The following is a 12407-nucleotide window of genomic DNA, read 5'->3' on the forward strand; positions in this document are numbered from 1 at the left end:
TCATATACAATCAAAGTACTGCTGTGTTAAGGAGAAAAAAGTCATTTTTCTGATGTTTTTTATGAAGGGGGATGGGAGAATCTATAATGTTCCCTTCCTGTTGCCCCTCAATGCAAAAATGACAACAGAAGTTGTGCAGTGATCTCAGCCGGCCTTGCCTCAGGCCGCGCCACGGCATCTCTGCGTCACGGAATCCCTGCCCTGCCACCCTGCTCCTTGCCCTCTTGCTTCTTTTGCAACTTTTTTATTTTTCTTGGTGGCGCATGCCGCCCCAAAGCCACTTAGGAGGCCTATCGGCAGCACCATTGCTGCGCCCCAGCCAACCACCCCAGCCTGCCTGCGGTTTCAGGAATGGGCCATAAATCCAGTGTAAGCCAGTGGTTTTTTTATACCTATCCTACTCTTAAATAGAACCTCATGTGGTGAAAGCCATAGGGGAATCTTATCCATTAAGATTTCTATTCACACCAAAGTTCTTTCAGAACTCCAAGAATTTGTAAGGTTTCTCCGCAGTGTGGATATGCTGATGGATAGTAAGGTTTGAACTCCGAGTAAAGCTCTTTTCACACTCCAAGCATTTATAAGGTTTCTCTCCAGTGTGCATACGCTGATGGATAGTAAGCTGTGAACTCTGAGCAAAGCTCTTTCCACACTCCAAGCATTTATAAGGTTTCTCTCCAGTGTGGATACGCTGATGTCTAGTAAGCTGTGAACCCTGAACAAATCTCTTTCCACACTCCAAGCATTTATAAGGTTTCTCCCCAGTGTGGATACGCTGATGTTTAGCAAGGCCTGAACTTGAAGCAAAGCTCTTTCCACACTCCAAGCATTTATAAGGTTTCTCCCCAGTGTGGATATGCTGATGGGTAGTAAGATGGGAACTCTGAACAAAGCTCTTTCCACATTCCAGGCATTTGTAAGGTTTCTCCCCAGTGTGGATACGCTGATGGATAGTAAGGTTTGAACTCCCAGCAGAGCTCTTTTTACACCCCAAGGATTTATAAGGTTTCTCCCCAGTGTGGATACGCTGATGGATAGTAAGCTGTGAACCCTGAACAAAGCTCTTTCCACACTCCAAGCATTTGTAAGGTTTCTCCCCAGTGTGGATACGCTGATGTTTAGCAAGGCTTGAACTTGAAGCAAAGCTCTTTCCACACTCCAAGCATTTATAAGGTTTCTCCCCAGTGTGGATACGCTGATGGATAGTAAGCTGTGAACCCTGAACAAAGCTCTTTCCACACTCCAAGCATTTATAAGGTTTCTCCCCAGTGTGGATACGCTGATGTTTAATAAGGGCTGAACTTGAAGCAAAGCTCTTTCCACACTCCAAGCATTTATAAGGTTTCTCCCCAGTCTGGATATGCTGATGGGTAGTATGGTTTGAATTCTGAGCAAAGCTCTTTTTACACCCCAAGGATTTATAAGGTTTCTCCCCAGTGTAGATATGCTGATGTCTAGTAAGCTCTGAACCCTGAACAAAGCTATTTCCACACAGCAAGCATTTATATGGTTTCTCCCCAATGTGAATATGTTGATGGCTGCAAAAGTCTCTGTTCCAATCAGAGCTCCTTCTATACTCCAAGCATTTATCAGGTTTCTCCCCTGTGTGGATTCTCCACTGTGTATCAAACACCTGGGATTCAGCAGCCTGAGAAGCAGAGCATTCCTTCCCCCTCTTCCTTTTTGTTCTTGCGTTTCTTTTCTGCTCTTTTTCAGCAAATAGGAGATGTGGTAGTTCACCCTCAGGCTTTTTCTGGGGACCATCAGCCACTGCAATAAAGAGAAACACCTTGTAAGACCTTCAAGTAAAAGTGGAATCAAGTAAAGGAGGCCATTAGCTGCTCTTCATAATGAAAGAACCAGAAAGAAGAGACAAATCTTGCCCCGTATGAATCAACTGTTGATGCTTCCTTGGAGGATAGTTCCAGTAAAGAAAAGGCAGGTCAGTGGAACCTCCATGTTTAAAGGTAGTCTCTTCTTGCAGAGGGATGCTCTGGATCTGCTCCTTTAGTTGTGAAACTTCCAAGGGCTCTATTTGACCACTATGTGAAACAGGAGGCTGGACTAGAGGGACCTCTAGCAAATCTCTATATTTGAAGACAGAACTGACTGCATTCACTGGACAGCGAGTTTGGAGCAGAGCTTTACACCAGAACTATGGAGACCCAGTCTGAGCTCCACTTATAAAACTCGCCATACTTTCCACCTCCTGAAAAGTTCAGCCTCCAAACCCTGTGATCTGTGGCCCTGCCTGCAAAGCTGAGGCAGGTGTTGACTGGAAACTGGGCATTTCCAGTGGTGGCCCCTCATCCGGGGAATCCCCCCCCCCCGAAACTCATCTGGAGCTGACCTAGCCAGGTGAAAGCATTTCTTTTCCAACCAGGCTTTAACTTGGGGGTTTGACTTTTTAGCCATTTTATGGTCCTCTTTTAACTTAAGAAGTGTTCTCAGGAGATTTTTGAAGCAACTTGGTGGCTTTTTTGTGCTCTTCTTGTGTCCCTGGATTTTTAAACTAATCATTAAGGTAGTATTTATGATCTTACACTATTGTTTTGAGCCAACTTGAGCAGGTCTGTGAATAGGCAGCAGAAATAAATTAATGTGTATTAAAGCCGAGCAATCAATACACATTTCCTCCCAGTCTTAGATACAAACCAGCCATCATTTTGTTCCTGTTTTAACTTCACTTTCACACTTAAGAAAGCTTTCCTGGCAATTCTCGGGCTGTTGCCAAAGAGAAATCTCTCCATTCCCCAACTGGTGAAATTTAGCCCAAGAGAAGTCCTATCCGCTTCCACAACATAAGTAAGCAGATACCTGCTGATCTCTCTGTTTCTTCTGTGTCTTGGACAAGCAGATCTCCTGCTTGTTCTACTTGGGACATGGAATCAGGTTTGAGAAGCAGAAGTCCTTCTACAGGGAAAAGAAATAGACCAGTGACTTTTAGACATTCCAACTCTAAGAAATGTTCAGATGTTTAAATTAGACTCAAGCGTAGACAGAGCCAGCCTTTCCCCCCTGCCTTGAACGGGAAAAATGCACCTGCCCAACTGAATTCCAGAGAAGCCTCAGAGGCAGGAATTCAGCAACTGAAGCTCATCAGGACATAAAGCCAAACTTCACCTGCTGAAATCCTGTTTTTTTATTTGTTACCTCCGGGATCTTCCACCTCATTTTACTGAATCTGGAGCCATGCCTAAGCCTGGCTTAGCCTAAGCCTGGTGTAACAGGAATGAACCCAGCAGAAGGGGCCCAATTCATCCTATCTTCCCCCTCCACCCCACATTTAACTTCCTCAAGTCCTAGGGGAGAGTGTAATGTCCTCAGGGCAAGTAAAGATCTTTTCAAACTTTGGAAAATGCATATTGAGGGCTCTATTCAAATATTATTATTGTTGTTATTATTTCAAATGCTTCTTTCCATGGCTGCTACGAAAGGCCCAAGAGGAGGCCTTGTTGACATCCCACAAACTGTTATGGAGACCAATTCCCCTCCTGCCCTCCTTCCAATGGATTTTCACCCCTGAAGAACCATGAGGTCGTCCAGTCCTCAATGGCAGTCAGGGGGGTGGGGGGGGTATTCCTTCTCTGCCATATTCGTTTTTCTTTACAAATTCATTTTTCTTTTCCACACTAATTCTAACAGAGTCCAGTAAGTATGCAGAACCCCCTGCCTGGCCTGCCTTTAAATCTACTACATTCCTCTATTCAGAGTCTCCATTGGAAGAGCCCTACCAGGGCCCTTACTGGTGGTGGTGAAAAGTGCTGTCAAGTCACAACTGAGTTATGGCAAGCCCGTAGGGTTTTCAAGGCAAGAGACGGACAGAGGTGGTTTGCTATAACTTTCCTCTGCATAGTGACACTGGACTCTCTTGGTGGTCTCCCATCCAAGTACCCACCTGGAACCACCTTGCTTAGCTTCCATTAACTGTTGAGATCGGGCTAGCCTGGGCCATTCAGGTCAGAGCTGGGGTCCTTCTTAGAAGGAATGGTTTCCACCTTCAGCATGTCTGAATCAAGGGAAATGAGAGCCTTACCCAGGGAGGCCACATTCTCATGATTGTCCTCCATGACTTCCTTGTGAAGCCTTCTTTGGTCTGGATCCAGCAGGGCCCACTCCTCCTCAGTGAAATGAACAGATACCTCCTGAAAGGTCACCAGACCCTGAAAAGAGAGAGAAGAAACTCCTCTGTCATCACAGATAATGTAGCAACCCTTCCCCTTCTTAGGGGCATTCCAAAAGTACTATATTAGTCATTTGATTTCAGGGTTCAAACTTTCATCAGATGTTTTCATTTTCTACCCAGTGAGCAGCACAGATAGCAGACGAAGGTAGGAGATAGAGAGAGACTCCACTTGACCTAGGGAAGGGCAGGGAGACACCCAAGGGCACAATCCAGAGTTCCACACTTACCTGATCTGGCTGCACGAAAGCCGCTTTTTCTCCACCACAAAGAGATGGCAAGGAAGGTATCATTAGCTTTATGCCATCGCCTGGAAGGAGAAGAAGGTCAGTGGAAGGCGTTCTATAATTTCCAAGTTCTTTGTGTTATAATTCTTTGGCAGGGGGATTAGATTCTCCCTCTCTCGGTTCATGATCACAACTGTCCCTGCATCCTCATTTCTCATACACTTTTTGCCAAAAATAGTCTTGGTCCTGTTATCATATACAAAACTATTTGTCTAATGAGTCAGAATTCACAGATATAAGAAGAACTCTGCAATGCAAGGAACTGGAAGAGGTAAAGAAGGACACAAAAACAACTACCAAGTCCCAGAATCTCCTTCCATGTGGCAAGACTATTGGCTCATCCGGAAAAAGGCAGCCTTGCTTTAGTTGAAGGACCAGCAGTTACCCTCTTGACATGGTACTGAACTGACATGGTGAGAGATGCCACTGACGCATATTTATTCTGTTTTCAAGCCTTCTTTGAGGTTTCACCCCCAGTCCACAATCCTAGCCTACTTTATGCCATCTTCCAAAAGATTCTGTGTTGTTAAATTCAAATGTTATTATTGAATGTAATACTGTTATCCTATCTTGTAATCCACTGGTTGCCTGATGTTCTCATCTAATATGTTTACTGGTTGTGGGTTTTTTATCGCCTTGAGTCCCAGTTAGAAAGGAAGAGCAGAAATGAAACTAGTGTTAGAATTATTAATAATTTGGTTTATTACGGTTTATTATTAGATTTATACCCCATTCTTTCGCTGCCAAAATAAGGCTCAGGGTGGCTTACAAAATGTAAACAAACACACACATGCACATATAATTAAATAATACTAATAAAAATATAATGCTATGTCAAATTTAGAAAACTTGTCAGATTCCAACTTATAAAAATTGATTAAAATACAAAAAAAATTACTACAAAATTGAGGTCAAAATAAATCACACAGAACGGATCACAAAGTCTGGATAAGAATGATATAATATAGTGACTGATGTGGAGACCAGCAAAAGAAAGTCAGGGTGGGTTCAGGAAGTGGTCCCAATGAATGGCCCGCCTTAGAATAGAACCGTCACTGTCCTCAAGCGCAAGCCTGGTGAAACATCTCTGTCCTGCAAACCCTGCAAAACTCAGCTGGGTCTCTCAGATTTCAGATCTCCTTAGACAGAGAATTCCACCACATAGGGGCCTGGCTGAGCACAACTGGGGAGATATTTGGGCCAGGGACCACTAAGCAGATTATCTTCTGATGAGTGTAATGCTCTCTGAGGGGTATAACTGGAGCATAATGTCAGGCCTGCTTTCTGCTGCTCTCTGTAGCCTAACGGACTGTGTATGTTTTGGTTTTCATGTTCTGGTTTTACCAGGTGCATCTCAAAGTTAATTCCTGCTGAATTCCTGCTCCAGCGCTATCTTTCGTGGGAACCCTAACGAGGGTTGCCATGGCTGCCAATGTTATCTCGATGTGACCACTGCTTTCCCATATAGGCCCTGTGCTGTGCTTCTAGGCCCCAGTTGTGCCTACTTACCTGTTAGCTCTGTATACCTGTGGAAGTTGTTTATGGGACTACTACGGGGACAAGTGCTTACACATACATTTATTTAGTCACTATGAGGGTAGTTAAAGTCTCCCATTATTACTACTTCATTACCTTTACATGCTTCCCTAATTTCATTCTCCATCTCAAGATCACCCTGAGCCATTTGGTCAGGGGGCCGATAGAACATCCCCAATACTAAATCACCTTTGGGGCCCAGAATCGTCACCCATAAGGATTCTGTGGACGAGCCTGCCCTTTTTATGGTTTCTAGCTTATTAGACACTATGCCTTCCTTGATATACATAGCAACACCCCCACCAATACGTCCTTCCCTGTCATTTCTACACAGTTTGTAACCAGGGATGACCATATCCCACTGGTTCTCTCCCCTCCACCAGGTTTCTGTAATGCTCACTACATCTATGTTTTCTCTTAAAGCCATGCACTAACTTCCCCATTTTTGCTTGGAGGCTTCTAGCATTAGCATAGAAACACCTCCACAGTGTCTCTCTCTTTTGACTTGCCTGGCAAGTGCCTTTGGGCATCCTTAAGTGGATATCCTGCTTTTTTTTACCATCCCCTTTCATGTCTATGCCATTCCCATGTGGGCAATCTGAAGCAATTTTCTCTTTGTCCGTGTGCATTGAATCTGCCCGAACTGGATGCTTCTCAGCTCCTGTTGGCTTTCCCCCAGGTTCAGTTTAAAAGCTGTTCTGCCACCTTTTTTATATTACGCACCAGCAGTCTGGTTCCATCCTGGTTCAAGTGAAGCCCATCTCTTTTGTATAGGCCCGGCTTGTCCCAAAATGTTGCCCAGTTCCTTACAAATCTAAAGCCCTCCTCTCTGCACCACCGTCTCATCCACGCATTGAGACTTGCCAACTGTGCCTGCCTATATGGTCCTGCACGTGGAACAGGTAGCATTTCTGAGAAAGCTACCTTGGAGGTCCTGGGTTTTAGTCTCCTGCCTAGCAACCTAAATTTGGATTCCAAGACCTCCAAACTACACATCCCCACATTGTTGGTGCCAACGTGCACCACGACCACTGGCTCCACCCCAGTACTATCTACCAGACTACCTATATGACGGGTAATGGCCGCAGCCTTCGCACCAGGCAGGCAAGTCACCATGCAGTCCATGCATCCACCAGAAACCCAACTATCCACATTCCTAAGGATCCCCCACTACAAGAAGCCCTCCTACCCTCTGAGGAATATCCTCGGTACGAGAGGATATCTGTTCATCCACCAAGAAAGAGGTCCCTTCTAAGGTACCACATCCCCTTACCTCAGTGAGATGACCTCCTTCCCCAAGGGCTCCATCATCCGTGACTGGCGGGTTGCCGTCACCTTGGGACTGGGATGTGACTATTTCATCCCTGGAGTCCTTACTCACCATTCTCTCTGCCTGCCTCAGCTCATCCAGTTGAGCTACCTTGGCCTCAAGGAAGTGAACTCACTTCCTGAGAGCCAGGAGCTCCCTGCACCGAGCCCACACCCACGACTTCTGTCCAGCAGGCAGATAGTCATATGCAGTCATATATGTGCTCTCCACAGGGCATCAGAGCAACCCCCTACGTTCAAGGAGGCCTTCCAGTGTGAACGGCAACCATGTTGATCTTACCTGGAAAAACTGCTCTGTGGTAATGCTCCTGCGCCATCCTTTCCTGCCCCTGAAACAGAAGTGGGGATTGGTGAAAGGGGAGGCTGGTGAGAAAAGGAAGAGGAAAACATGCAAAGGGGGTTTCCAAAAAGATGTGGCAATCCCTGTCAATTTGAGGGAACCTTTGATCTTATCCTATGCTCCAGCACACTGCCTAGATGCAAACTTCTCACCTGCCGATCCTGATTCTTGTCCTCTGCCTGGCTCAAGAGGAAGCCTTCTGCCAGGGCCACCGCCTGGGAACTGGTCTCCGGCCTGCATTCCCTGACCCAGCTCTGCATCTCCAGGGGCAGGACGGCCAGGAACTGCTCCAGGATCACCAGGTCCAGCATCTCCTTCTTGCTGTACCTTTCCGGCTTCAGCCACTGGCGGCAAAGATGGTGAAGTCGGCTGCAGACCTCTCGGGGGCCCTCGGCCTCCTGGTTGCTGAAGTGCCTGAAGTGCTGGCGATGCACATCGGGAGGGAGGACGTCGTCGTCTCCCAGGCTCTTCTGCACGGCTCCTTCCCACATCTTCACTCCGCTCCCAGCATCGGCGGCATCAAGGCCTTTTCTTGATTCAGGGAAGGCTGAGTCCGGCTCTCCCCTCATCCTCCCTTCCGCCCCAAACAGCCTCCGCCTGGACTAGCAGATCCCCTTCCTCCGCTGCCCGGTTCTTCTGTAAAGACAAGTGCCAGATCTGGGATCTCCTGAAAAACCAAGGCTGATTTTTGCATTGAGATTTTATACACGCGCAAACACACACACACACATTTACATGAGAAATCTGCAGGAGTATATATAAATAAAAATCTTTAAAAAAAAAAAAGAAAGAAATCTGCAGGGGTCTTTGCAACAGCCCCCCAAAGCCCTCCCCCAAACTATTCCACCATAAAAATATTTTGCAAGGTATTTTGCAAAGGAAGGTATTTTGCAAAAAAGGTATTTTGCAAAGGAAGGTATTTTGCAAAAAAGGTATTTTGCAAAGGAAATCTTCTCTTATTGCTTACCAGTGCTTTTAAAAATCCGCCGGCGTTGCCTCCTCCGTCTCTCGCGACTCCCCAATCCTGCAGCACAACTGAGCCGGAAGTGTTGCCAAGTCAGGCGGGTCTTCTTTGTTGACGCCGCTCTAGGAATAGAGACTCCTTCCGTTTAACCCTTAGACTACCTCTTTCCAGGAGGCGAAAATGGACCCTCCTCTTGCTTCGCCCCCTCTGTTAGGAAATGCCATTTGTGGTCCCTAAGAACCGCATGAAGGATGCAGAGAAACCTCTGGCCGGGCTCACTGTCTTGAGCCACGCAGAGCATTCCCCATGCCTCAGCTGCTCTACTCTCCACCCCCAGTAGACCTTGTTCTGGGTTGAGGCTTGATGTGGGGGGATCTGGGGAGAAGGAGGGATGCTTGCCCCCCAGAAGGGCATGGGCTTCCCAGGCTGGGGATCCTTTGGTTTTCCGCCCACGACTGTTTCTTGCCGTGGTCTTCCAACACATTGTTTCCCAACCTGTGGGTCAGGACCCAAAGTGGGTCTCGCCTCTGCAAGTGGGTCTTATTATTTTTTTAATTTTTTATTTTATTTTATAATAGGTGGGGTACAAAAAGGAAAAAAGGGAAGGATAAACCGTTTGATGTACCAAAACAATATGACAATTTCATTTGGAAAATAAACTAAATCAGTCAAGTACAATATCACAATATCACATTATTTGTACTATCACTAGTACAAATCAAATGCAGTATAATATATCTTAAAAAAAAGTAATTATAAAAATATGGAAATCATTCAAATTATCTAAGTGTTACACGTTAAAAATATAACATATAAAAGCTCGGAATTTGCTTATCAATTAATTGAAACATATTAAATAAAGCATTGCCAGTTATTCATATTCGCACTAGTCAATATACGACGCTCGTCTGATTAACTTGAAGTCATATCAGCATAAAATGATTCCCACTTTTCATCAAACTGTTCTGTAAACCTCTGCAAGTGGGTCTGGGGGGGGCAGCCCTCCTTCACGGCTGCCCCTGCCCTTTCCATTGCTTTCTTTTGTCTTTTGGAAACCGAGATCTGTCCCTGGAAACGTTCTCTTGTGTGTCTCGCATTAGTTTTATTTATTTTTTCTTCACTGCACATATATATTGATCAGTAAAATGTGTCCTCATGGTTACTTGGGTGATTTTCTTATTGGGTTGTAGGGAGTCCCTATGACAAGGCCGCATATGTTCGCATTGCCACCTGCTTGAGGTTCATAATGTGGGCAGCCACCCCCTTTGCGCGATGCTCGTTGGTTTCTCAAAAGGAGATGGCTAGCCACTGTAGGAAGTGGGATGCTGAACCAGGTGGGTGCCAAGGGCACCATTTGCCAAGGGCACCTAAAACCTTGGGCCAGCCCTGGCCTGGTCACCATGCCAAGCAAATCATAGAATCATAAAGTTGGAAGGGACCACCAGGGTTATCTAGTCCAACCCCCTGCGCAATGCAGGAAATTCACAACTACCTCCCCCTCCACACACACACCCAGTGACCCCTGCTCCATGGCCAGAAGATGGCCAAGATGCCCGCCCTCTCAAGAATTGCCTAAGGTCATAGAATCAGCATTGCTGACAGATGGCCATCCAGTCTCTGCTTAAAAACCTCCAGGGAAGGAAAGCTTACCACCTCCCAAGCAGTTGGGAAGAGTTGGTTTGTATAGGGGAAGGTTTCCTGGCAGGAGTAAAAAGACAGAATTGCGTCCTCAATAAGCCAAAGATGAGTGGAGAGGAGAACCCCCCCCCCCAAAAAAAAACCCAAGTTTATTTTTCCAGAGCAACAAGAAAAAAACCTACAGGCCACAACAACCACAGCATCACCAGATCCTTTTTAAGAAAGGTGGAGTGTGATTTATTCTCTTGCACATCTCCATAACCTGATCAAGAATGGTCTGCCCTACTTCCTCATCAGCTTTCCCATTTTTCTCCTACCAAAACTTCTTCCCTATTTATCGCACCATGTTTTTGGGTCCCATTCTTAGGAAATCCCTCACCTGTTTTGTTCCACTGGGTTGGTGTCCTTTGGACCAGCACAGGGGGTAGGAACACAATTTGCAGTAAAGAAATTACATTCCTAGAGGCTATGGTGTTGACGCCAGATGTGCCACCAAGGTCATGCAACTTTGACAAGGGCCCCTAGCACCTTTAGCAGCCAAGAAGACTGGATTTTATCAAGTCCCACCATCCACGGCAGGCCATTCTGATTTACTCAGCCAAGGAAATGTAGTCCAGAGGGATGGGGAAGCCACGGCCGGAAACAGCATGCTGGACTAGATGGACCTTTTGTCTACTATTCTGTTCTCACTGGTTTGTTTCATCAAATTTCTTTATTTCTGTTATTTGTGGTCCACATTTCTCATTGAGATTCAAGGCAGATTACATAATGTATGTAAATACAACCAACTGAATGAGATGCTGAATTATGTGGTTCTAAAACAGGGGACATCGGTTCACAAGTGCCACACTGGTGTGCATTCAATTCTCCCCCATTTCATTGGGGTTGGGGACTATGGGACTGTCTTGTTCTCTATGCTGCTATGTCACTTTGAGAGAAAACCTAGAAGTAGTACAGGGTAGCTCTCTGGGATTCACCAGAAACTATGATTCTACCATACAGTTTCTGACAATTCCAAGAACTAACCTATGTCACTGCCAGGTTTTCACCAGAGGTGACATAGTAGTGCCCAGGATGCCAAGGTTGTTGTTGTTGTTGTTTTTAAAAAATATTGTGTTGCTATTTTGAGTTGTGGATGGGACCTAGGCCCATTAGTGGAGGGTCTCCTTGCCAAAGCTGAAGGCCTGAAAGGCCTTTGCCAGTGCCTCAGGTGCTGGCAAGCAAAAAACTCAAATGCCAGAAGGTCTCCCCTATTACGGTAACCTCTTAAATGATGCTGAAATGACGTATCTTACATACGCCCTGACCTGGATGGCCCAGGCTAGCCTGATCTCGTCAGATCTCAGAAGCTAAGCAGGGTCATTCCTGGCTGGGAATGTCATCTGGCTGGGAATGTCTCCCCCTTTCCCAGAGTCTGATATGCACTCCCAGCCTGGTCAGATCACACTGCAATGCAATGAAGGGTCTGTGGCCATATTTTATGGTGCCCTGGGCTTCCTGGCTGCCCTCTCTTTTACAGTGGCTTTTTTAGCCAGGAAGCCGTCTGGAGAATTCAACGAAGCCAAGCTGATCACCTTCGGCATGTTGGTGTTCTGCAGCGTTTGGGTGTCCTTTGTGCCCACCTACCTGAACACAAAGGGGAAATACATGGTAGCCGTGCAGGTCTTCTCCATCTTGGCCTCCAGTGCCAGTTTGCTAAGTTGCATCTTCCTTCCCAAATGCTACATTAATGTCATGAGGCCTGATTTGAATACCAAGGAGCATCTAATGGCAAAAGTGAATGGATTAAATTGAATGTAAGATGGAGGCACCACTCTATATCCTGATTTATGTCCAACCATTAACTCAGATAGAATACCTAATACCTGGGCTGAAGTGATTATTATCCTAACCTATTACAAGAACAATAAAAAGAATTTTGCTATCGCTCAGTTAGTTTGCTTTCAGAAATAGGGAAGTTGCATACCAGCTATTTTGGAATGTGTTTGCTGCTTTCATCAATCTTATTTCATTCCTTATTTGCAGAGTCTAAAAAGTAGGGCTGGGTGGATCACAAAAGATCCTAGGAGACAGCATGAATTCCCATACTCTAGTTGTCACAGGGCCAGATCACTCCAGTCTTGTTTGCAA

At 45.8% G+C, this 12407-nt stretch overlaps 1 protein-coding gene across 1 annotated transcript; it reads right to left on the minus strand.

The window, feature by feature from the left end:
* Nucleotides 1-478: 478 nt before the first annotated feature.
* LOC130472618 (zinc finger protein 239-like) lies at nt 479-8244 on the minus strand. Its single transcript, XM_056844030.1, has 5 exons — nt 8003-8244; nt 5980-5996; nt 4414-4493; nt 1058-1399; nt 479-979 (listed from the first exon to the last, which is right to left on the minus strand). The coding sequence occupies exons 1-5, from the start codon at nt 8242-8244 to the stop codon at nt 479-481; spliced, it is 1182 nt and encodes a 393-aa protein (XP_056700008.1).
* Nucleotides 8245-12407: the final 4163 nt, after the last annotated feature.

The sequence above is a fragment of the Euleptes europaea genome, chromosome 1 (genome assembly GCF_029931775.1).
Source record: "Euleptes europaea isolate rEulEur1 chromosome 1, rEulEur1.hap1, whole genome shotgun sequence".
NCBI lineage: Eukaryota > Metazoa > Chordata > Lepidosauria > Squamata > Sphaerodactylidae > Euleptes > Euleptes europaea.